The 27,971-nt window shown below is 32.5% G+C and overlaps 1 protein-coding gene and 1 non-coding gene across 2 annotated transcripts in view; both read right to left on the reverse strand.

Moving 5' to 3' along the window:
• Window positions 1-967: 967 nt before the first annotated feature.
• LOC132750544 (bromodomain-containing protein 3-like) overlaps window positions 968-27,971 on the reverse strand; it is a 35,796-nt gene continuing 8,792 nt past the window's right edge. Inside the window, exons 9-22 of the mRNA XM_060740538.1 lie at window positions 27,629-27,928; window positions 25,096-25,507; window positions 21,254-21,421; window positions 20,730-20,855; window positions 17,970-18,101; window positions 11,990-12,027; window positions 11,026-11,278; window positions 10,314-10,397; window positions 9,272-9,622; window positions 8,546-8,670; window positions 8,143-8,280; window positions 7,725-7,816; window positions 7,120-7,267; window positions 968-6,167 (exon numbers count right to left, since the gene is read on the reverse strand). Coding sequence (XP_060596521.1) covers window positions 6,102-6,167; window positions 7,120-7,267; window positions 7,725-7,816; window positions 8,143-8,280; window positions 8,546-8,670; window positions 9,272-9,622; window positions 10,314-10,397; window positions 11,026-11,278; window positions 11,990-12,027; window positions 17,970-18,101; window positions 20,730-20,855; window positions 21,254-21,421; window positions 25,096-25,507; window positions 27,629-27,928 — 2,433 coding nt within the window. The 3' untranslated portion in view covers window positions 968-6,101. The remainder of the gene's footprint in view (window positions 6,168-7,119; window positions 7,268-7,724; window positions 7,817-8,142; window positions 8,281-8,545; window positions 8,671-9,271; window positions 9,623-10,313; window positions 10,398-11,025; window positions 11,279-11,989; window positions 12,028-17,969; window positions 18,102-20,729; window positions 20,856-21,253; window positions 21,422-25,095; window positions 25,508-27,628; window positions 27,929-27,971) is intronic.
• Window positions 21,692-21,764, reverse strand: LOC132750547 (small nucleolar RNA U54). Its single transcript, XR_009628566.1, has one exon. It is a non-coding gene; the product is annotated as a small nucleolar RNA U54 (small nucleolar RNA).

Genomic DNA, 27,971 nt, shown 5'->3' on the forward strand with positions numbered 1-27,971 from the left:
GGTCAGCTTATACGGTTGTATATGTCCGAAATGAAAGGATAGGAAAATGCTTTCAAATACTCGAAATGACGAATGTGTCATTTAATCTTTCCTGCAACAAAGAAGAAACATTTCTAGCAAACGAGGTCAACTATGATCATTTAACCTATGAGATTAACTATATTATATACATCATGGCCCTATCTAGACCGATCATCCAGAGATACAATACCTGCAAATGAAATAGCAGTTATCCAGACATTGCAACACACCATAGAGGGCCTTTGATATTTTTTCATGTCAATATCTAGTCACCCATTGGTGAGGATCAATTTTGACCCCTAGTTCAGGATTTCAACAAACTTGATTGCAGTCTACTATACAGTGCTACCCACTAAATATCTTCCATCTCCAGGCATTGTGATTTTGGAGAATTATTTTCACTTTTAAAGTTCATTATAGCTTTTGTGACCCAGATATACATTGAACAACTGTGTTTGCAAAGTGGTTACAGAGGTGCCGCAATTTTAGATCTGTGAGCCAACAAGAGCGCCATAAAGTGGGGCAGTATTCGCTAGAGTGCAAGCGTAATTAAAATTTAATCTTTCAATAAGAGAAGGAATATATCCATAAAACATGCTTTACAAGAATTATTTTTCTGATGGGCAAGTGCATTTTTAACTTTAGGTGCACGTTTCATATAACTGGGCAATGCTAAAAGCCAAATACATGAATGTAAGCCCTGAACAATGAAGTAGTTTTTTTACAAAAAAGCATCGTTTTACTATAGTCTTATAAACTAAGTGACCCAAAGGTCGGGGCTAATAATGACCCCCAAGTCATGATATCATACATAACTTTTATAGAGCACCACAAGTGGCTGATTATCTATATTCTCGGCATTATAAATAATTGTTTATATAAAATCTACACTTTGGTCACAATGTCCAACATTAAATGGGAGTTCAAAATAAAAGACATACTGGTATTTTCTGTTTTTCTCACATTTTTATTTTTCATATGTGTTCATTTGTATTCCAAAAAATGATGTTTTCAGACATTTATGCATATAAATATACAAATAATCACTTCTACTCAAAACAGAACTTACACAAAATCACTTGTACCGTCCATGTGATATGTATGTATGATTTTTAAGAAGGCAAATAATGCACAGTTACTTAAATGGTTGCTTTATAAAGGTATTTCTTGCTAAAGTAGCTCAAAAATAAATAAAATCTAAAATGACAGTAACAATAATCTATCTTTGAATAAGGTATGTCAATCTGTTCTGAATACACTTGCAAAAATAAACATGACTTATCTATCCATACAGAAGATAGCAGCCTTCAATTCAACTACTTGTTTTTACAGAAATCAAAATGATTTTGAAAATTTTCATTTTTTTCTCTGAAAGAATAAATTAGTACTGTAAAATAAAGTTTTGATTCCTTTTCGGTTCCGAAACTGGATGAACATTGATCTGGAATATTAACATCTGTTCAAATAATGCAGAATTCTAGCAATGGTACCTTCAATCAAAGAAATGACTGTATTAAACGCAAACACACACACACATACAAAAATCTGTCGGTATTTACAGAAGTCAAGAAATAACACAACAATATAAAGTTGATATCTGCAATGAGAATGTTCAAATGGAAATTTGACTTTAATGGAAATGTTAACTACATGTAGTTTATTACTATCAAATGTAAATCAAGACAATTCAATTAACATAAAACAAAAACCTGAAAAGAAAGACCAAAAATGTAACATTTTGAGATAATTGAAATTAATCGCAACAGTGTCATAAAATTATACAAAATTTAACGCAATATTGTCTAGACACCTTTTTTTTTAAAAAAATAAACCATGTACTTCATGAAAACAAAAAACAGATGCCTTGTCATTTTCTTATAATTTATCCATTTGAATTTTATGTACATGTACATTTAAGGCCACATCAAAAAGATGTTAGTCATGAAAATTTAAGCAATGTATCTTTTTTAATAAAAACAAGTGTAATGACAACTTCGATCAATGGCAACTATAAAGTGATTGAGTGAGTAACCTTGACCTTTAACTTGACCTTGAAGGCCCTTTATTAAGACTAGAATAAAAACAATTAAGAAAGAACTGTTAAGATTCCCTTTTTACCCCTTTCCTTGTTGGATTTTGTTTGATAAAATTTGTCCAGCTTTGAATTGGAACATTTCATTCTACTTCCAGTAGGTCAGTATAAAAATACTAAAATTAAGCCACTTCACAGAATACAGCCTTATCAGGTTAAACAAATGTGTAATAAGTCTGACCATGCCTTTTCACTGGTGACTAAGATCGGATCTGCTGATAGATCCACAAATGCTCCAACATTCAAAGAACTTTTTTGCTAAGACACTATGATTTTGATAAAGAATCAAAAATCACTATCGACAAATGTTTCCAATATTTTTAAAAATGACTGGTAAAATCCAGTATCATATCCAATGTTTTATTACCTTAATTCAATGAACAATATATTCCATGTAACGCTTATCCTTTTAAATGCAGTTTCCAAAATAAAATTTTAATCTTTTAGTTAAAAAAATGCTTTTTCAGTTCATCATCTTTGTAAAAAAAACACTTGATTTCATTTGAAAATTTATAAGGCGATTTGTACAAAAGATTACCTTAAGAATTGTTGTCCGGTAACTGTAAAATTGTAAATTGGATAAAGGTAAAAAAGAGTGAAATACATGGGAACATAATTATACAGATATAAAAAAAATAATAAAGAACACGTTTTAAAGTATACAGTTCAACTTATCATTTTGCAAGCAATTTATCTATTGTATTTTAATAAATAAAACAACATAATATTCTCTGAAAATAAACAAGTAAATACAAACACAATAGAATATTTGTAAATGAGTAACAACATCACTTGACTACCATATCTACAAATCACTGTTTAGTTTTAATTATTTATTTTAAGTTACACAACAACAGCAGAAAAACATATTAAGTAATAATGAAAGTATAATAGAAATTATTGGAACAAAATGTAACATAAACAAGAGAGCATAACTTTATATAATGACTATGTTGGCCACATTATTAATGATAAACACCTAACATTCCTAGTTTCTCAAATGGGACTTTTCCAATTTCATTTTGGAACAGTTCATTATCAATTTTAGGGTATATCAAGGTCAGAATTTGAAATTCACGGATGTGCAGCCTGGCTTTATACTGGCGGCAAAGACTTATCACTTTAGCCTTCAGCAAGGTAAAGGTTAGTGGACTTGTCCTTCTTGGAAAATGTCTTATTACTTTTGGGGATATCAAGACCGGAATGTAAAAATTAAGTCAGCTAACAATATAAAGCCTAGAAGGTTTCTTCATCAACTGAGGCTGGCATGATTGAATATTCTGTGATAATTTGGCCGCAGTCTGTCTGCATGACTAAATCATAATTTCCCTTTATTTCAATAAATAATCATGGCTTAATCCTTTAAATAACAAACACCATTACAGTTTATGTTGTAGAAAGCAATAAAAGCAAATTACACAATTTATAAAAAAAAAGTTATGTAGGTATCTTTTTTTTTAATCATTATTATTAAAGTTCGCATAATTTTTTTTCAAATAAGCAGTCTAGACAAAAAAGAGAGATATATATGTACAATTTACAACAAATGTAGTCTTCCTGCATTAAAGTAACAGTGAAATGGACTCACTGAAGTGAGGTGTGTTTGTATATGTACAAAGTATATATTACGCTTCAGAATTATATACAGCAAAGTTAGAAAAGAAAAACAACAACTTATAATCAAATATCGATAAATGATAGAAATATTTTTTTAAAAAAAAAGAAAAGGAAAAAAAATATATGCAGAACATACACGTAATTAATACCTGTGACAAATTCACTACAATGAAAAACAAAAATTATAAAAATGACAATAGATGAAAGTGAGAATTTACTGAATATCATGTGAACTAATTTTTTTCATACTTTCTTTCAAATCGGACTTTTGAAACATTTTCAACAATTCGTAAAACACTGTTCCGAGTTGGATTCCAAATTCTAAGGCATTGGGGAGGAGAAGGTTTTAACTGTTCAGTACAAAATACAGTGTATACTCCAGTACCAGCTGACATCACTAGCTACTGTAGAAGTTACTGCCGATTACTTTTTTTCCTAAACCGAGGTAAAAGAAGAAAATCACTTGCCAGCTATGTGAACATTCCTTCAAAAGACATATAGGTAAGAAATTCTAGTTTCTTATCACATTAAAACCAATTTAATTTCACAGCAACAGTACATTTGCAAAAGAACATTCTGTAAGACATTAAGTCTGAATCACTAATGACACTATATAATGCTAGGTATATAATAATGATAGGTATACATTTGTTTTTATCGTCTTTTTCTTTGACAAGTACTAATACAACATACAAGATGATCAACTAAATGGTCATTTACAGATGAGAAGTGAATTAACAACAACTTTTAAGTTTACAGAAATTTTGCTTTGTTTTCGTTTTTTCATTTACACATGATTTACAACACACTGGAGAAATGAACACAACATATGCAATATGGAAAAAAACACAAGCCAGTGTTTTCCCCTTAACAAATGCACAAAACCGGAATTGTTTACAAAATAATAAAATATCATATTCTGTTCTCAAGAAACATATTCATATATGAAACAACTAATTTACAGAATAGCATGCATGTTATACCTGTATAAGGTTGGGATAATTTGTAATCTAAGGGACATAATTCTATACACTATGGACATGGTACAGAGTAAACTCCCTTTGAAAAAAAAAGTGATGATGAAAAAGCTTGTACTTATAAAAATGTTAAAACTTGAAAATTTATATTCACAAATATCAAGCATTGATTTTTTTATCAACATAGAACTTTAAACGTTCCTCTTGCATTAAATTTCCACCTGAAATACAGATATCAAGAGATCAGAAAATAGGGGAAAATGTACAAAGCATTTCTTAAGCAGTCTATATTGATAATCATTAATGAACAATATTCCAAAGCTGGTGAATGCCAGAAAAAGGGGAGTGGTTCAATCATGTGTATGAATAAAATATTCTAAGAAAACTACTTGTTGGATTCAAATTTTGAGCAAATCTAAGCCTTCAAATTATACTTTTTATGAGGCATCATGTAGCATCCTAGTGATATATATACATGTACATCTCATTAAATATATAAATATATTTACCAGTATAACCGAAGTTAAGAAATCTGTTTATTAACATTGATATTCCTTATTTAATATTAATACTGTAAAGAAAGGATGAATTTGATACACATGTTATAAATTTATATATACATTTCGAACAAACCAATTGCTTCCATAAGTAGCAACTGCAAGCTATTTGATAGAAAGAAGCACTGTCTATAGTTGGAAAACATTTCCACACACAGAGATTTTTCATGCTAAGAAATTCAATGAAAATTTGTAAACAAAATCTATGCAAAAGACTAAGTCTTCATAGAAGCTGAAAATTCCTGATCAATATCTGACCAGTCTTGCACTTTGTTATGAATAATTTTATAAATTAATCACAATGAATTCATAATAAAGCCGCCTATCCGTGTCTCCATGTTTCAATCTTGTGTAACGCCAGTTTGATGGCTATGCCTGCTATGGTGACGACGATAAATAAAGCACCCGGAAAAAATCTTTCCTGCCTTGAGCATTCCTTGGAGAGATTGCTTTTTTGTTTTAATTTCTTTAACATCACTTACTCTAGTGAATGTCTTAGTTATAGAGTAATACAGCATCACTTATAACTGTTTCCACATATAAGAAAATTTCATCATACCAATTCAAAGAATAACTTTAAAATGTTAATTATAATCATATACACTGTAAGCCTGCCTTGGCTTTTATTTCAGACAATGTGTTATTCTATTATTTATTTTCTAAAATGGATTCTCGTAAGGCTTATGTAAAACACACTATAATAAATAATGACATATTTCACTCAAATGCAGCACTTTCTTCAGATTATGTTCCCGCACTCAACCTGAAAGTATTTTCTAGCGACCAGCACATATTTGTATAGGTTCCCAAAGTTTGTCCTTTTTTTGTAACTTTGCATCACAAACCATCCTCAAACTTTGCCATCAGCGCACTCTGCTCGTTCATATCAATCTGATTGGACATCTGAAAAACAAGTGTGAACATGAACTCATTATTCTCTGCAATATCAATAACCAGTCAACAGTTTAATAGTCTGGCTCACACTATACTGCTAGCAGAATTCTGACATTGGTTTAAACATATTTATTTAAGCTCGATCATAAAACTAAGCTTGATCGCAAAAAAGTTCTTGCAACTTATATTAATCACTTCCAGTCCGCTTCCTGGAACCAAACAGTACTGGTGTCATATGAAAAACATGGTTGTGACCCAATAAGGGCCCGAACTCATGATCCACGGGTTGAGAGGCAGACACCTTAACCACTAGGCCACCGCTCCCCTTCTGACATTAAACCTTACCTTGCTAGAATCACGTGATTGGCCTTTGCAATACATGCAATCTGACCAGGCTCTATACTGTTGGCTGCTCCATTTTTGTATTTTGTTAATAGAAGCCCTTTAACTTTATATAGACTGTACCAATTTCAAAACTGACCTTTGCAAAAATTCAAGAGGTTGACTGTAAAAGTACAGGATTCTTGTCAAGAATGATTTGATGAACTCTAGTGGTACCAGTTCACAATTTTAAGCAATTTCTCACATTTTTTATATCCCAAGATTTGACCAATTTCTCACACAAAATATTTGCAACTGGAATAATTTCTTCAATAATTATCATCTGGCCTGACACTCAATACAAAATAGTCTTATTTAAAAATCTTACTAATGTCTCAATATAAACTAATTGTTGTATTTATATCAAGCGACAATGGTGTATCAATCTCCAGATTATCCTGATCACGGAGATCAGGATAATTCTATTTACAGAAACAGGACAGTTTTCATTTCCTATGCAGTCTTATACCTAAAACTCAACAGGACATCGCGAATGCATGTATGTAAGCAAGCTCTTGTAAAATCTTATATTACACAGTTAAGCTGTTGTAAACATCAATATAATATACAATAAACATACTGCCTGTCTTCGTCTCCTCTCCTGCTCTCTTCTTCGTTCCTTCTCCCTCTCGGCTTTCAGCTTGTCTGCGTCACGTTGTTGATCTTTCTCTGTCTGTTGTATCTGGGCTGTACGTGCCATCTCTAGGGCATCCTCCTCTTCTCTTTCTCTGAAATCATTATCAACCACAGTTCATTAAATATACCAAATGTTTAAACAATGCTTTCAACAAACAAACATTCTTGTCTTATAATTAATCCTTAACAAAGGGATTTTTTCCATGTTCCATTTTTTCTAACTGTCCATCATTAATTTATAACCAAGATATAAGAGATCAAGATATAATTTTAACGTTATGTCAGCCAACAGTACCAACTAGTGGCATAGACTGCAATTACCACTGATAATGATCTTGGTATTAAGTTACACAAAATGCGCTATTGCAACTTTAAAGCTTAAATATACTTGTATAGTGGCAATATGTAAGGAACCTGAGCACAACCTTCAACCTTTTAAAAGCTAGCAGGCCAGCTTTCTCACAAGAAAAATACTGCTACATTCCTAGCAATCCGCTGTGAAATATAAATTATCTACATAGCCTTGCTTTGTATTTCGAAGGTACATACCGCTTTCTTTCTGTTTCTTGTCTTATTCTTTCTTTCTCTTCTTTCTCTTTCTGCAATCTTCGATATTCTTCCTGTTGTTTGATGGCTTTCTCCTGGTAAATAAATCAATTTTTACTCCATTCTACAGTTAAAAGTTAAGAATACCAGCTTACACTTACTATTTGAAATAATTATTAAAAGTGTAACTTCTTTCCAATAGCTAAAAACTCCCAAGTCTAGTTACTGATTACCTATTGTACCCATAAGAATTATTTAACCATTATACAATCAGATCTGTTTTACTGGAAAAAAGAGTTATTGAAAAAAATTTATGGGCAAACACTTGGCAATTATAAAAGAGTTGAGACTCTAAAATAATGACAACAACTGGACACAAAAATTTCAGCTAAGGAATAAGATTCTTTAATTCCTCACTTACCCTTTTCTCCTTTTCCTGAGCCTGCTTCCTGAACAACTCAAAACTCTTCGCAGACTCCTGCTTTTTGGCTGATTGTGGGGTAGAATCATTCAGTTTTGCAAGACTTGCCCAAGATCCGGTGTTCTTTAGCTTAATATCCTAAAAATAAATAACATTGTTATTACTATCTTATTGTCATTTCTACCTTTCCATCGTACTTTTCTTCCTTAAAATTTGAATTTTCTTCCTTAAAAGTAAAATATCCAATACTAGAAAGTTTCAACACGCCAGCTAATGCTTATGTAAATTAATACAAATTAAGAGTCTTTGATAAAATCAATACTTGAAAATCTACATGCCATGTCTGACAGTTCATTTCTGCACAACACTGAAAGAAAACATTTTTTGTTTTTATATTATATACCTTGGAATCCTGAGCTGGCTTTTTTGGAGCAGTAACTGGTGTCTTTGCTAATTCTGACTTTTTTTGTTCAAGTGAGCCAGCAGACCCTCCCCCATGACTCAACATTACACCAACACCACTTGCCACTGAAATAGTATAGATTTGTTTCACAAAATATAATATCTTATTCAGCCAAAAGCTTTGTGTGTTTTACTTGTAATTATATTGTTGTTATCTCTCAGCTGTGTAATCTGTGTTTACCAAATATGACTAGTACATGATTACGCATAATAACTACCCTTCACCCCAACTCTGTTAAAATATTTCAACATGATTGTCTTATATTAATTGCCTAATATTCCCTTATTTTAAAGTTTTCGGTTAGATTTTTCAATGGCATATCACCAGAAATTAAACTCGGAATTGTAAATAGACCAGGTTGTAAAATTTTGGTTTGTAATTATGAAACCAAAACTTACAGTAGTAGTAAGTAGATTTGTTACTTGTTTTTTCTTCTTCTTTTTTTTAACTCAAAAGATGTTTTTAAAAAAAAGAATACAGACCAACTTTTGTTCAAAATAGCATTAATTTCATCTTAGTTATTTCAACAATTATACAATATAAATCCAAACCAACATAATTATTATACAGATATATGCATAATGATTAAATAAACTGCCAATAAACTATCAATGATAAAACATAAAAAATGATGAAACTTTTTACCCATGACACTGGTTTACTTACAATGAGTAGCCCCTGGTGGCGGTGGCTTTACATGTTTCGGACTAGAATTAGGTAAATCATCTCCGATCGAGAACGTCGCCAATGGCTCGGCTATCCTCTCCTGAGATGGTTTAGTCACTGCTGCCGGCATAAACTCTTTATCCTGCTGTATTTTGATCGGAGAGCTGACAATGATTGGTGGAGAAGCTGACAGAGGCGGGGCCTGGATCGTGGCCATAGATTTTGGAGCGGTTGGTTGCGGTATTGAAGGCTGTGCATTCAAAGCAGGCTGGCGAGGTGTGTGTGTTGTATTCACAGGAGCTGATGAAGTTAAGAGACCTTCTAAGGTACGTTCATGAAGAGTTAAAGGAACTAAACAAAATAACAAACACAGAAATAGCATGCAGTTACGAAAAAGCTGACAAAACAAAACTTAAAACTAAACAACAATGAAATAAATACCAGTTAAATTAATACACAAAATAAAAGTAAACATGAAGAAACACATATTCACCCTTACATTTATCAATTTATTTTGACCATTAATTTAGGCATGACACTGAATTGGCCCAGTCAAAAGCATTAGGGGGCCAATGGCAAATATGGTTTAAACAAGTACATTCATATATGTAATGTAAATAAAGCATTATTCAGCCTTATTATCATCTATTTATTAAGAAATATTCAGTCCCCAATGACATTCAGTCAATGTTTTGTTGCCATCTCTAACAAATACACAGTTATGTTCTTAAACATGCCAGATGAAAATCACCTAATAAGCTAATGAATTAAATATAAATCTTTAAAAATTTTACCAATTTGCTAAAATAAAGAGTAAATGTATATGCTGATACCAAAACAAATGCATAAAACAAAATAAGGTCTCTTCACTTGAATCATGCATTTTGCATGACTAATTAATTTAGATATTTTTGCAAACCTACTTCTAGATGGCCATATCAAATAATATTTATAATAATGTGACTTAGAACTACAGTTCTCAGTATTATACTTTGTTATTTGTGATGTTTTTCATATATTTTTCATAAAAATAAATGAATACCTGCTGTTTTATTTTGAGGTTTATTGGCAGGTACAGTGATGGGTTTATCAGGTTGCTGCGGTAATGTATGCACTGCAGGATGTACTGAAATAAATATTATTTATCATATTTCATATGTGCATTCAGTCATTGAACTGTAGTGTAATTTTCAACTGTAGTGTAATTTTCAAGATAAGCATTCATGAATTCAATTTAAAACACTTGTAAAATTGTACAATTACTTAATACAAACAAATTTAACCATGAAATTGATATCAGCTGGTAACGAGTGTCATGTGGCAAATTATAGAGTTTGCAGCTCTATGCCAAAACATCAATCCAAACCGGCCCACGGATTTCTTGGTAATGATTCCTCGATTATTATTAAAATTTAAGTGCAACTTGTTTAATATTACAGTTTCACAGAAATATTAAAGTCATTGAAAATACTATTTCATTTTTCAGCTCAAGTATTTAAGACATTAATACATATCAGAGACTGGTTTCAAGTGTGATAATCACCGCTAAATGAACAATGTCTCAAACACTTATGACCTTGGGGTTATTATTTATTTAGCTGGCCAATTATCACCTACCAACCCTAGGCTACTCTACCGTGTATTAACCTCTTCATATTTGGTGGGATTTAAACCCATAGTGGCCAAGTAAATTAAAGTCATGAATCTTAACCACTCAACTCACTCCAACAAGATATTATATATCACATACTAACCTATTTCAGGCTTTGGTTCCATCAGCGTACTGTTTGTAGCTGCCGTCACATCGACTGACTGAACCGACACAGTAGGAACTTTTGCTGGGATGATATTTGCTGCTTTCTTCTGTTCACTTGTCTGAGGTCTGTTTGGTTGTTTATTAGAGAAACTTTGTGCTGAACCATTTCTCATTTTGCCCTCCGGTGAAACCATTACTGTGTTGTTACCACCTATAGTGAGTTTCATGTTCGGGGACATCATGCCATTTTCCTATAAATTTTAGGCCAAAGTTTAAAATTTTGGCCATATGTAAATTGCCCACTATTACTAGGATCACAATTTAACAGTCTGAACCAACACAAACGAGATATCAATTGATGTATTGTACCACATTTTAGTTGAACAAGATGTCAATTGTGCATTTTTACAAGTGGAATACCTCAAACAATCTTTTTTGTTTTTATTCCAAGCGCAACATGTCAGGACAGTAGATCCAACAACTTTTTGCAAGTTTTAGACTTAATTCTTTAATATACACTGTACATTTGTATATAGTTGATCGTATCTATTAATTTTATAAATTTATAACGCTAGTTTTACAGTAGGAGCAGGGACTTAAAAAGCAAAAATGGTTAAATTGCTCGAAAGTATTGCAGGACAAACAAATGTCCGGTATGAAATCCATGACCCTTGGGGTCTTGGCAGGTAGAACTCATCATGGTACATTCCTGTTTGTTTTGGATACTACAGGTGTAAGGACTTCCTTGTTATTAATGTTCAAGGTTATAAGTTTTCCTTCTTCAATAGGATCTAACAAACAGACCCAAAACATTACATCCTCCTAATGCAATGCCAAGGCTTTACTAGTATACTGTTTCACAGACTGTATGTTTGATCAAATGTGATTGGTAAATGTAGATAATGCTAAATTAATATCCCATTTGAGCAACTCAATGTTCATACTATTTTTTACAGACTTACCTTCAACATCTTGTGCTTCTTCTTTTTCTTTGGAGACCCTGTGAACAGTAGATTTACTCCTTTCAAAATGTATACTTCTAATTACAATACTCTCAAGTTATATTAGTACACAGAGCTCTTCAGACAAATGTCATGGAACTTTTACATTTTATCAACTTTATTCCAAAGTTACTAAACTGATTCTCTTTCAAGATATCTTGTTTTAAGATGAAATTTGCCTTGGTGAACTAGTGGAGCTAAGCCCTTGATCATCGATGATTATAAAGAAGATAGCGTTATAACAGGGCAGAGTGCTACCAGGTGACAGTGTATCTTATTTAATATCTCTGTAGCAGTTCAGTAATTATAGTGGACACCATAATGAAACCTCTGGTGTAGTTACAAAATTAAGACAGCTCAACAAATGCTAACAGAATGACAGACAGGATGCTGTGAGTAGGGACAAACTACCCAGCCAAATGGATTCTGCATTATCTCCTTGAGATATCATTACATCCATATGGTTCGAAAGTTTAAGTGGACAAGAAATTGGTGGCTTTAACAATAAGCATTCAGCTGATACCTTCATCGTCAAGTGGGGCACCTGGCCCCGTGTTCACAAAAATTTAAGGATCAGGATCAAATTTAAAACCTCTAATATTCTTCATTATTTATTCTCATAGATTAAATATCTAATATTAATTTGATAAAACTGGACTTCCAATAGCAAGTTTATGAAATTTTGGAATAAATTTATTATTTTTGCAAGATATTTTACAGTTGATCCAAATATTGATCCTGATCCTTAAAATGATCTTTATTTTGATCCGAATATGTTAGTATTTGTTTTGTTATTTGTTGATTTTATCCGAAAATAGTTTGGTTTCTTTGCATATCAGCAATTTTTTACGTTTTGAATATTTACCATTTAATTCTAGCAAAACAGGATTGATTTTAGTAACATAGAACAATGAAAATAAAATCAGGATCAGAGGACAAGGGCAACAGTGTCGCAAAATACACCCTTCACAAAAGCTTTTGACAGAGATGTAGGCATTATAGATAAGCATATAGGAGATAAGCTCTCAGCAATATTTGGATATTTTATCAACTCTCGTGACCTTGACCTTTCAAATATCACCAAAATTACATGTGTCACACAATCATGTAGTCATCATATTTATTATTTCTGTTACAATCCATCTATAAATGATGACTAATTGGTCCTTGTACACATCTTCTGTTTTTTATCTTAACTTTGACCTCTCTAGGTCTTTGGTAGCAGGGACCTGGATTTTGCGCGCAATACTTAGCCTCACAATGGTGAACATTTGTGCCAAGTTGCATTAAAACCCCCCGATGAAAGTTTTGCTCCTAGCAAGCATATTTCAATGATCTCTAAGTGTGACCTTTAACCTACAGATCTGGTTCATGCACGTGATACTGCTTCAAATAGTGGAAAAACATTCTATTAAGTTTCATTAGAATCCCGCCATGGGTGTAGGAGATATGCTCTGGACAATATCTCTATTTCATTATCTTTTAGCCTTGCATATATTGACCTTATTACATATATCAAAGCCTAAATCATGATAATGACCATTTGTGTTTCAATCCCTCAATAAATAATAACTTAATGTTCAAATACACATTTTCATATATTAATCTGAACTTTGACCCCTATGTGTGACCTTGACCCCAGGGACCTAAATATTGCTCCTGACACTGCCTCACAATGGTGAACATTTGTGCCATGTTAAATTGAAATCCCTGTATGCATGATTGAAGAAGTTTTGCTCCCGACAAGGGTTTTTCCATGACCTCCAAGTGTGACCTTGACCTTTGACCTGGTTCATGCTCACGACACTGCTTCACATTTCTATGAAGTTTCATTAGAATCCCTCCATGATTGTGAGAGATATGCTTTGGACAAAACCTCTGTATTTTTATCATCTTTAGTGACTTTGACCTTGCATATATTAACCTAGATTACATTTTCACACCTGACTCAATGGTCCAAATATAAATTTCATCTGAACTTTGACCCCTATGTGTCACCTTGACCCAAGGGACCTGAATTTTGCACATGAAGCTCAACCTCACAATGGTGAACATTCATGCAAAGTTATATTGAAATCCCTCTATGCATGTAGAAGTTTTTGTCCGGACAAGTGTTTGTAAATGACCTCAGCGTGACCTTGACCTGGTTCATCTTTTGACAGGTGTAGCTTCTCATAGTGGTGAACATTTTTATGGAGTTTCATTAAAGTCCTCCATGTGTGTAGGAAATATGCTCCAAACAAAATTGGATGAACTTACTAAAAGTATATATGTGAGAAGTTATAATGAGATCAATCTATTAATTGGTTATTCCACATGGTTTGATGCAGTTACCTTTTCATTACGTCTAATTTATATCAGAATATATGACCTTTCTTTAGTCTACTCATTTCTACACCAGGGACAGACTTGGAAGGTTAAATTTCTTAAAGCAAACTGTAATCATCGAAATATGACACTACTGGTTTAATAGTTTGGTGTATAAAGTAAGACATGCACCTGTGTGCCACAACATATCTAATGGTCTATTGGGGTTGAACAGGAGTTTTCATAATCTTATGAAAATATAACCAGGGACGGAGGGACAAATAAGTAGTTACCCAATCTTACTAGTAACTTGTAGTGGCCTTAACTGTTTAAACAAATTTTTTGATCTCTGTAATTTTAATGCCCGACTCATTTAATGTAATGGCCGACTGAAATTCAGCTGCATATTTTTCATCATTTCAAGTCCAACTACAGTAAGTCGCTTGCCTTTAAAAATGTAAATTTTTAAATGGACAATAAATATTGAGCACAACGATGGCAATTGTCTGGCCCCAATACATCTGTCTTTGAAGTAAAGGTATGCTTTAATGACCTGGAAGTATTATCTTCATCCTGTGATTTTTCTTAAAGGTCTGTCTATAGGATTCTACATTATGCTCTTTTTGTCCATTAATAAACAAACAATTTCATAACTTCCGCCAAAAGCCAGTATTTCCACAGCTCTTTTACACAGATGAGGTGACATTTGGAATCAAGATCATTGATACATTTTCAGAGTTCAAAAACTACAAAAATAAAATTCAGGTTCAGTCCTAAACAGATTTTTAACTTATAACAGTACATTCATTTATATCAACTTTCATCGTGTTTTTATACATCATAGCTCTCAAAATCTGCCAGTGCCTAAACACCAAATGCCACCTATACACCTGAGCTGCATAATAACTAGGGGAAATGTGTTCATCCTTTGAGAAATGAGGTAAAGTACAAACAAAGTACAAAGTATATATTTCAATAGTTTATTGTGATTTACGAATAAAAATGCTGATGACTCATTTACTATGTATATCTATAAAATGACTTATTTACAATTGCAAAATGAATGATTTTTTCATCATAAAACAGTACAAAATAGAGGAAAAAATAATTCTAACAAATAAATGACTTATGACATAAAGATTTTTTTCTGTACAACTCATATTTTAAACACTAGTTATACAAAAAAATTAATGATACATGATTTTTTTTAAAAACTACATTTACACATTTTCCTTTAACAAGTACAAACAAAACTTAAGACTACAAAGAACACAAATTGGACAAACTTTTGCTGTAAATTTATGCAATCAGGTAAAGCTGTTTAAAGCCATCTCTAGAGTATGCAGATCTCTGATACAAAAAAAAAATGCAGAGTATAAAAAATTCAATGTCTGAAAATTTACAAATGTTTATCAGTTCAAAAGAAACAGAAATAATTGTTGACAAAATATATCTGTCGAATGTGATCCGAACAATGTACATATCGCAGAGAAACCTTTTAGTGTAAAGCCTTTCAGAGTGCACAATGTTTCAAATTGAGACCAGCCAAATCCATTCTACTCCCTACTTTCTTTTAAGTATCTGTCTTGGATCACAACATTTTTTTCTTTCTAGCTCATTAGTACAAGTTTAATTTATACATGCGAAACACATTTTGATATCCTTGACAAGTCTTTAAATAGTATCACGACAGACAGCAGTGTAAAAGTTACACAATTTGAGTTGCACAGAAAAGTACATCTTTGTTGAAAAACAACAAAAAAAGGGGGGAAAAATAATCTTAACAATCTATGGTCACATATACAGAATAAATGAGCCAGGTAACAAAAAACTTATCAAAAATGACATTATCTACAACCAATGGTTTCGTCTCTAAAATGATAAGATACAAAAACCAGCCCAAGATTTTGGCTAGCCTCAAAGGATGAACACATTTCTGCACTCAGGCTGTTATAATAACACAACACACACTTTGTGTGCCAATCACATTTTCAATACATAATTGGTTTGGTCAGATACTTCATTGTAGTCAATGTAACAACACTGAATTCAAAGAAACCCTGAATACCGATATTAGCAGTCAACTTCCTTTGCACACTTACAAATCTAGAGTATCATTTTCTAATAATTTCCAATTGTCAGTCCAAATATTTTTTTACAACCACACTCTCTGTAAATTAAAGATTTACTGTTACAAAATTAACATGAAATATCTGACCAAAAATATATGCTGCTATTTCCTTTTTTCCAAAGAAATGCAAACATTTTCAATTGGTGGTATAAATATTTATATTTAACAATATCAAATAAAATTTTAACATATGCCATTTTCATTTCTGTAACATTTATCTACTTTTTCAGTGCTAGGAAAAAAACTTTTAGGTTAAACAAATTTACAATATTTATTAATTCAGGAAATAATCATATAGTTAATAGCAGCGTTAAAAATTTTCCGTTTTTAATCCCCCCACTATCAATTGAAATTTAGATTGTTAGGAATCAGGAAACTATATCTTTAGCACATAATAAAATCCTTTTTAACAAAAAGAAACTATCATATAAATTTACAACAAACATTTCTGGGCAGTCACTTTTACAATACTGTTAGTAATTAAACGCTTTTACATAAATAATCCGTAGATCATCAAGAAACTTATCAGTGCATTTCATTTTATTCATATGCTAGACAGGTTTCACTGAGAACTAGGAAATGTTACGATTAGAAATTTTTTTAAATGGCACAGTTGTAGTAATTAATGAATTACATGATATATGAAAACAAGCAAAGACATCAAATACAATATAAGGATTTCAGAGTTAATAATACAGATTTGTTAAACCTTACAAGCAGCCCTTACATTAACTGTTGACAGCAATTGTAACAACGTCTGCATTATATTACCATTGATATAACGCATGCAAACTGATCTAATTTTAACAAGGTGCCTAACTTTTATAAGGAACATTTCAACGCAACCTTATTCCTTTAGAGATTAAACTCAAAATTGTTTATGTCTAGCCAATAAACCCGATTACATCTTAATACAAAGGTTTTTAAGCTTTCAATTTGCATGAATTATAACAAAGGGTGGAAACAGTTTTAACAGTTCATACATCAGATCTTAAGTACTTGTTTAAAGCAACTCATCAAAGTAGGTGATGTATACCCAACCAAGAATTAACAATTTTCATTCATTTTACTATGGGCCAGCCAATCAAACTTCTGCCAAATATAAAAAAAATTAATAATGTGTTTCCAAAAATAATTTCTACATGAAATTTCAAACTTAAGAAAGTGGTTTGATAAAAAATATGTGTTACCGAAGATAAATATGAAATGTAAGGAAGTTAAATAGCCAAAACAGGAAGAAATAATTTAATTATTCACTTGAGCAACTTTTAATTTGTTTAAGAATCAAAATAACAAGTGCCCAATATTTCACACTAAAATGATAATGCGAGCAACAAGTGCTTGAAATATTACCACTTTATCGATTGGCATGGACTGCATTTAACAAAGCCAGTTTTAAATCTTTTGGAAAATATTTTCACTCTTGTTCAATTACATAGAAAGTTTGTTCAAACACTGAATAAGACAGACATGTAAAAAAGGTTAGATGAAGTGATGTCTAACCTGACTCAGAGTCGCTCGAGTCTGAACTTGATGAGCTTGAGTTAGAGGAGGACTCGCTCTCTGAGCCACTACTACTGCTGGAACTGAGACGACTTGCACCTCCAGAGACATCCATATCACCTTTATCACCTTCTGAAACAATTAATGTCAAATGTTAAATATGTTTTTGTACAATTAAATCGTTTCTACCCTCAGTCTGATTATAAATATTCTAGTTAAGAAAGCGAGGGATTTTCAAAAATCATAATGCTAAAGTATGTTTCTTATTGTAAATTTTCATGTCACAAGGTCATGAAACAATCTGTGTTATAAAAACTAGCAGACTGGGATTAATCAATGTATTTTTCTCTAGCCAACCCTGATTGAGTCAAATGTCAATTAGAACACCTACTCTGCCCAGGGAAGGCTTTAAACAGCATTTCAAATTTTATAAATTCTGATAATGTCACAAGGTCATGAAACAATCTGTGTTATAAAAACTAGCAGACTGGGATTAATCAATGTATTTTTCTCTAGCCAACCCTGATTGAGTCAAATGTCAATAAGAACATCTACTCTGCCCAGGGAAGGCTTTACACAGCACTTCATATTTTGAACTAGAAATGTGTCCATAGGACACGGATGCCCCCACATGCCACTGTTCTGTCAATCTTATGACTCTAGGTCAAATATTTTTTGGACTACATGTGCCACAAGTTGAAAACTAAAAATCAACAAAGGGCCATAATTCTGTTAAATTTGGTCGCAGCAAAAATTCCTTCCTTTACTGCCATCTACACATTAAGGTTGTTAATCCCTGGAAGTTTAAGCAAAATCTGCCATCCGGTTTAAGAGGAGTTGCGTTCACAAAATTTCTACATAGTATATAGTGAAAAAATCAACAAAGGGCCATAATTCTGTTAAATTTGGTCGCAGCAAAAATTCCTTCCTTTACTACCATCTACACATTAAGGTTGTTCATCCCTGTAAGTTTAAGCAAAATCTGCCATCCGGTTTAAGAGGAGTTGCGTTCACAAGATTTCGGGACGTACGGACGGACGGACTTACGGACGGACAAGTGCAACGCTATATGCTCCCACATTGTGGGGGCATAATAAAAACAAAATTTAACAATTTTATAAATTCTTATAATGTCACAAGGTCATGAAACAATCTGTGTTATAAAAACTAGCAGACTGGGATTAATCAATGTATTTTTCTCTAGCCAACCCTGATTGAGTCAAATGTTAATTAAAACACCTACTCTGCCCAGGGAAGGCTTTAAACAGCATTTCAAATTTTATAAATTCAGATAATGTCACAAGGTCATGAAACAATCTGTGTTATAAAAACCGGCAGACTGGGATTAATCAATGTTTTTTTCTCTAGCCAACCCTGATTGAGTCAAATGTTAATAAGAAATCTACTCTGCCCAGGGAAGGCTTTAAACAGCACTTCATATTTTGAACTAGAAATGTGTCCATAGGACACGGATGCCCCCACACGCCACTGTTCTGTCAATCTTATGACTCTAGGTCAAATATTTTTTGGACTACATGTGCCACAAGTTGAAAACTAAAAATCAACAAAGGGCCATAATTCTGTTAAATTTGGTCGCAGCAAAAATTCCTTCCTTTACTGCCATCTACACATTAAGGTTGTTAATCCCTGGAAGTTTAAGCAAAATCTGCCATCCGGTTTAAGAGGAGTTGCGTTCACAAAATTTCTACATAGTATATAATGAAAAAATCAACAAAGGGCCATAATTCTGTAAAATTTGGTCGCAGCAAAAATTCCTTCCTTTACTACCATCTACATATTAAGGTTGTTCATCCCTGTAAGTTTAAGCAAAATCTGCCATCCGGTTTAAGAGGAGTTGCGTTCACAAGATTTCGGGACGTACGGACGGACTGACAGACGGACAAGTGCAACGCTATATGCTCCCACATTGTGGGAGCATAATAAAAACAAAATTTAACAATTTTATAAATTCTGATAATGTCACAAGGTCATGAAACAATCTGTGTTATAAAAACTAGCAGACTGGGATTAATCAATGTTTTTTTCTCTAGCCAACCCTGATTGAGTCAAATGTCAATAAGAACACCTACTCTGCCCAGGGAAGGCTTTAAACAGCATTTCAAATTTTATAAATTCTGATAATGTCACAAGGTCATGAAACAATCTGTGTTATAAAAACTAGCAGACTGGGATTAATCAATGTATTTTTCTCTAGCCAACCCTGATTGAGTCAAATGTCAATTAGAACACCTACTCTGCCCAGGGAAGGCTTTAAACAGCACTTTAAATTTAGAATAAAAAAAAATTTAACAATTTTATAAATTCTGATAATGTCACAAGGTCATGAAACAATCTGTGTTATAAAAACTAGCAGACTGGGATTAATCAATGTATTTTTCTCTAGCCAACCCTGATTGAGTCAAATGTCAATTAGAACATCTACTCTGCCCAGGGAAGGCAAACATACATGTAATTATCCATTGCATACAGTCCTAGGCTTCTTTTAGGTTGGGATTAATGTCACAGACACATTGATCTTTCCTTGTGGAGATACTGGATCCAATCTCTCTGCATAGAACCATCTACCTATCACAAGTATATTTCCACAGCCCTAGACTCAACTGAAACTGTATTCAAGTCACCAACCTCAACTATACTTTGAAATGTGCTTCTTCATAAACCGATACCAACTATTTTGTGACTAAATACAATGCACCTTCATGTTACAACAATACATTTCTTTCATCGGTATACATGTACCTTTTTTAGAACTTTTCTTTGCTGCACTTCCACCAAGTTGACCCGTTACATCCTGCAAACGTTTTTCTAACTCTTGCCGTTTTTCCTGCTGCACCTGCTGTTTTGATTTTCCAGGTGTTCGCTTTGCTGCAAAAATAAAATTAATAATGACATTTTAGATGAATTAATTAATGGAATTTTAACACCCAGTAATTGCTGTGGATCAAGACGATAATAAACTTACATATGAAATTAATTGGTGATTATTACGACTTAAAAGTTAAACAAATACAGTGCTAGGTTTTTGTCAAAAAAAATCCTGCATTGATGGTTGCCAAATACCTCTCCGTGTACAAACTTCGCGTCAAGGACCTCATTGACCGATAAAAATCTTACTTTACTGATAGTCTGAGGTCAATTACCTCTATGAGTCTTGCCAGTCACTAGGCTATTGAAAACTAAGTCCACATAACTAGCTTATCAAAATTTTTATAGAAAAAATAAGCAGAGTTAAACAAAACAACTTGAACAAAACCATTACTTACTGTAACTTCTTGGCCTCTTTTTCAAACAAGACATAACATAGGACTCCAACTCTCTCAAAGTTGATGGTTTGAGTGTTTCAAAGTCTATCTCAATCTCGTCTGGGTTAGAATCTCTCAAGGACGGTTCTCTGGACTGTATAATATGCACCACTCTACCAAGCTTATCACCTGCAAGAATATAAACATGAATGTACAAAATTTAAAAGGGACACACAATGATCAAATGAAAAATTAATGATCAAAAGAAAAAAATTGATTATAGCAAATTCCCAACAATGCAAATTAATTGATTTTGATCAAAAATCATTTTTCTACTTTTGTCTCTCATACTTATACAGGTCTACATATATATAAGATTTCCAACAGAACTTGGAATAAACAAATAAACCTGACAGGGGGGTGCAATATGTGGACATAACCAGTCATCAATTTTCAGGATTACATCTCAGAATAGCGTATAGGATCAGTCATCACATAATTGTTCCTAATTGCAGGTTTGTCCTCATTGATGTAAAAATAGCTATTTGAATTATTAGTTATCCCAAGAACATCACATTCTCATTCCCCAAACCCTCAGTTCTTTTAAAACCATGCAAATCCCCTAAAATTTAATTTACATAAAATCTTTTCTTCCCCTTGAACAAAATTACTGTTATTTTTCCCCAAATGTAAGGGAATATACTTTTGTCAAGTATACAGGGTTGTCATTAACATTTTTTGCAGAAGGTTTGTTTTGAACTTGAGGCGGTCATTTCTGTCTTTATCATGCATAACAAAGAGTGTTTTCTTAATTTTGAGACGGCCCATAATGCATTTGAGACAGGCATTTTGGCCTCCTGCCGCCTCTTAATGACAACCCTGAGTATAAAACACATTTAAGAACAGCATAGATCTCTGATTGCCAGACACATAAGATTATGAAAAGGGCATAATTTTAACATTTTTAAATTTTATAGAAATATTTCATTAGATATAGCTTTAAGCGATTTTTTTCCTTATATAAGATGTACCAAATAACGAACCCATTCACAATCACGAACGGTCGTCTTTGTGTTGATGTATTGTTTAACTTAAAATGCAATCTTATTGCCGATATTGAAACCGAAAGTTGAATTGCTTCCAATTTATGTCACAAATTTTTTTCTATTACAGTTTAATCAAGTAAATGTACAAAATGGTAAAACTATATGTTAAACAAGGGTCTTTTATTTAGATAAAACCAGAATTAATGGGAATTTGAGAATCTAAACTTAGTGGACAAAGATTTTTCAATCTGAATGAATTTAGCTTAGTCTTTCAGTTGTAAGGTTAACGAATGATGACATTTTTCAGCAAAATAGTAAGTTTTAGAACATATTTATTTTAATCAAGTTGTACATTGCAAATATATCTGATATAAATACAAGGTGTTAATCCGGTTATAGTGAAACAGACGAAAAATGCCCTCAAAGAAGGGTCCGCTCAAAAAATGGTAAATTCTTTGTGAAATATCTGAAAAAAGGGTCATTTTGGTTAAGAAACAAATTCACAATTTGGATATTTTCTTCATAATTGTTACGGTACCTGACCCATTCACAATTTAAGGAAAAAATCGCTGGCTTTATACCCTTTAACCTTATTGTAAGTAAAGTAATGAAATCGAAAAACTGATTGAAAAAGCACATCTCAGAATAGCGTATAGTAGCAGTCAGTACAATATAGTTCCTAATTGCAGGTTTGTCCTCATTGGTGTGCTTTTGTTACAATTTAATCATTATTCTCTTAAAGGTCAGGGCTTCATTAAGTTTCAAAATTTGGAAGTCAGACTGTTAAAATCTTTGATTTTTGAAGTCAAATTATATAGGTAAAGAAGAAAAAGTATTAAATTTTTGGAAGTCACAAGCCAACATCAAGGAGTAAATGACTCCCAAACTACAATTAAGGTATTAAGTTCTCATACAGCTTATACTTTTCCCATTGGTGATCAATTTTAACAATAACTTTTATCACAAATGAACATAGAATGGTCTGTTTTCTATATTTCTAAATATTCTCCACAATGCAATTTTTTCCTATCTATTGGCCTTGCCTCTAATACACTAAAAGTGAAGAACTGCCATATTTCTAAGACAATTTATCTTACTGGAAATTGTACAAGTTAACCTTGTGGTAATACAGTGGTATATTAATAATTTAGAAAACATTAATCTACAAACACTGATTGAAAAAGCACATCTCAGAATAGCGTATAGTAACAGTCAGTACAATATAGTTCCTAATTGCAGGTTTGTCCTCATTGGTGTGCTTTAATGACTTTATTCTCTCCAAAAAATTAAGTTCTCCTACAGCTTATATCTCCATTTTATCAGAAGACTCTAGATAGTCTTCTAATATTTTAAGTTTTACATAAAATGGTTCCGTTTTCTTTATTTATTGTTTTTCTGTTTTCTAAATTTCTGTTTTCTAAATTTCTAAAATTGCTCAACAACACTAGTTTTGCTCTATGTATTGGCCATACCATAACTACCCTAAAAGAGAAGAAAAGCATTGCCCTTACAAATTGTAATTTCTATGATGATTTTATCATTTATCTTACTCATAATTGTACAAGTTAAGCTTGTGGTATGTTATAAAATCTTTGAATACAGATTTATATTGTAAAAGCACATCTCAGAATAGCGTATAGTAGCAGTCAATACAATATAGTTCCTAATTGCAGGTTTGTCCTCATTGGTGTGCTTTTGTAACAATTTAAAGGGTTTTCTCAGTCCAAAGACTAAGTCGGTAAGTCATATTCTCAATATATTTGTGATAAGTCTCAATTGCTCAAGCTGTATTTGTTCATTTTTTTTTATTATTAAAGAACAGAGTATAAATTGGATACCCGCCATTTTGATAAATAAACGGTGAAGTGTTTCTGCTAGCTTAAGTTTATGGGGGTTATCAAATTTTTAAGGTCCATCAATTTTTGAAATGTTACGACTCTGATATAAAGGAAGTCTGAAAGCCATTTTCAACTTTAACTTTGGCTTGTTGGCAATAGCAGACATTCAAGCTACTAGCAACTTTAAAGCATCAGAAATTCGTACTATGCTAATTGTATGGAATGGTATGGAATCTTCTTTTATACTCGACCATTGAAAGTGAAAGTAGTAAAAGTTGTGACCTGAAAAATGCAGGTTTCTTACGTTGTGTCATGTCTCAATAAAGAATCACACTCTAGGGTAAACACTGGTCACCAAAAATTGTGAAGAAAAAAAAAATCTGTACTCCACAGATTTAATGCAAAATATGGCAATTACTTTCACAGAATACAAAATCTCCATCTTATCTAAGGTTATATCAATGACATGTTATTAGATCTCAAATAGCTAAGATGCTTAACACTTTCATTCAAGTTTATCCTACTTCTCATAATAGCTTACAGAACCAGACAAAACTTGTTGAAGTTACTCAATGATATTATGTCCTCATTGAAATGCTCAAGGAATTAAACGAAAAGGGAATTTTATAATATCCTACATTTGTCTATTCACAGATATAAAAACAGAAACTAATACTTTGACACCTTTCTTTTATAGTTTAAACCAAAACTAATTCTACTGCTTAGTCAAGTTAGTGCAAAAACTGGTGTATATTTATCATTGAATTTGCCAGTTTAGCACAAAATTATTTTGCACAAAGCAAGAATATACTATACTGTAGACATTTTCATTGTACAAGTATTTCTTTTTAAAATGATGAATACCTTTATCAATGACTCCCACTAAATACCTACCTGCATTTAATATTAAATCCATGAAATGATATAAAAATCCAATTATCACTATCATACTTCACAAGCTTCATTACTCTTAACTTACCCGGCAATTTGTTTATATCCAAACTTAATTGTCTTTTTTCATCGTAAGTCATTGGTTTTGCATTATCCTCATCGTCACTATCAAATGGAACAGGATAACTAGAAGGAGTTTTTAGAGCTTTTTTACCACCACTACCCTTACTACCCGCCCGTTTTCTTTTCTCACTCGGAGTTTTAGTCACTTTTTTGTTGGATTTATTAGTAATTTTTTTTGCACTGTTCAAGTCTGTACTAGTGGTGGTTGCCACTGGTACGGGAATAACAGAAGCAGTGGGAACGTCAATTATTTTATCAATTCTTTCTTTATCACGCTCACGATTTTTCTTTCTTTTCTTTTTACGTTCAGTCTTTTCTTTTAATCTATTCATATGTTCTTGTGTAAGTCTTTGTAACTGGTCCTGAAGCTCTTTCACCTGCAAGGTTTATTTAAACATATTTTAATTACAATGACAATAAAACACAACATAAGTTTCAAACTAGACCTTTTGAAATTTGTATAAAAATCATAATTCATGTGGTGGTATATTTCACATCAAAAACGGAAAGAGAAATTAACAAAGCATTCAATGATCAGGGTTCTCACTAGGACTTTAAAACATGGAGTCCATGGACTCCCAACCCTGAAAAAGTTGGAGTCCAAAAGCGTGTCGCAATTAATATGTTTACAGATTAGTCATTCAATGCTCACAATAGCATTGCTGATATTTTGAATCTTCAAGAGACTTCCGAAGTTTATAGTTATTCAAAAGAAACTCTGAACTACATTGTATAATTATTGTTTTGTTGTTAGCATTTATTATGAAATTATTTCATTATAATGCATCAACATATGGAAATCGCTTTGTTTTTTTCACTTTTATACCAAACCAAATTTTATTCTGGTTAAATAAGTCCACTCTAAAGACAAAAAGTTTATATTTGTAAAAAAAAACGTAAATGTATATAGGCAGCGTTTAGCGGAATGAATAGGAAAATCGTGTACAGCTTCACACAGTGTGTAAGAGATTCATCCGAGAACCCTGAATAATGTGAAAATCAGACTGGTAAATACTTTCTCTTTAACATACTGTGCATTTGACTTCCCAGTTGCAAATGCAATCTTAGTAATAGGGTGTCAATTCTCCATTAGAATGTTGCAACCAGTCGGATTGGAACAAAGTCAGTCAAATGAATTTTTGGCAAGGTATGAAACAGACCTACGTACCATTCACAAGACTATAAATTTCCACCATGTGCAATCAAATTTTACAAGAACTTACTAGACTTGCAACTTTTAGGTATAGATCAATATTATCAATATTTGAATATTAAATACCATATTTAATACCTACTTAAACACTACATTTCATTATTCCTCAAAAACTTAGCGGTCTAGTTAGAACTTTAAAGTCAAAAGAAAGACCAGTGCTAACTTTAACATCAAAATGCAGTCAGCCCAGATCAAAGTCATTCTAGGCAGACATTCATTCCGACTGTACAACACAGCCAGCAAGTCATACCTAGTCAGATGACACGCATAGGATCATCAGTCTACATTTACATGGAAATTAGGGGATATCCTTAACATCATATAAGTTGAGCTAACCTACTATCATAATTCTCTTAAGGATCTGTTCTTCATGTTATAACTAGAGTAATCAGAGCGATTCTTGGTTCATATTTTGCCTCGGCAATTGCAAGAAACAACTCGCCTACAATAAAACATTGCAATGCGAATGATTCTCATTTAAGTCTCGGCAAATCAGATGAAGCGCATGATAGTGGTCATCATATTACTACTAGCCCTCATGAAATGAAAATTCAGTTACTAAATCTGCCCGTTATTATACTTCTTAATTCTGTACCAAATCATTTCTTAAAGTGTTGAAACTTAAAGGATTTGTTTGTGATAATAACTATATAATCCATGTATAGAGTAATCAGAGCGAATCTTGGTTCATACTTTGCCTTGGCAATTGCAAGAAACAACTCGCCTACAATAAAACATTGCAATGCAAATGATTCTCATTTAAGTCTCGGCAAATCAGATGAAGCGCATGATAGTGGTCATCATATTACTACAAGCCCTCATGAAATGTAACTTCAGTTACTAAATCTGCCTGTTATTATACTTCTTAATTCTGTACCAAATCATTTCTTAAAGTGTTGAAACTTAAAGGATTTGTTTGTGATAATAACTATATAATCCTTGTATAGAGTAATCAGAGCGATTCTTGGTTCATACTTTGCCTCAGCAATTGCACAAAACAATTCACCTACAATAAAACATTGAAAGGCAAATGAGTTATGCAGGCCTTGGCAAATCAGATGAAGCGCATGATAGTGGTCATCATTTTACTCAAAGCTGTCATGCCTCTAAGAAACCCATACATCATGTAAAAGTCAAACTTGCACACTGGCACCAAATTCAAAGAAATTTTATCACACTATGACTCTTGCAAATTTTTTTACAATGGATATACATCAAAATGATCCTAATTCATTTTTACCTCCCCTCCCTATTTGTATACATAACACTCCAATTTTTTTCATACCTGATCTTGCAATTCCTTTAATTTTTTTTCGCGTTCTTCTTCACTTTCATTACCACTATCAGAGTCTGACTCTCCTATAGAACTAGCCGAATCGTCTTTTGCGTTTAACTTTTCCAGTTCTAAGCCAGTCGGCTCATCTGGCATTCTGGAGAATCTTATTTCAAACACATCTTGTAATTTTTTAGCCATCATAACAACATCACTATCAGGTGGATTATATCTATAACAGTTTGTGAATATTAAACGAATATCCTCTGCAAACTCTTGCGCTGAACAATATTGTCTGTTTTCCAACTTGTTCTGAAACCGAAAGAAGGAACTTACTATTGTCATGCATAATAAG

This window comes from Ruditapes philippinarum, unplaced genomic scaffold (assembly GCF_026571515.1).
Source record: "Ruditapes philippinarum isolate M1 unplaced genomic scaffold, ASM2657151v2 ctg1658_1_1_1_1, whole genome shotgun sequence".
In the NCBI taxonomy this organism is placed as follows: Eukaryota; Metazoa; Mollusca; class Bivalvia; order Venerida; family Veneridae; genus Ruditapes; species Ruditapes philippinarum.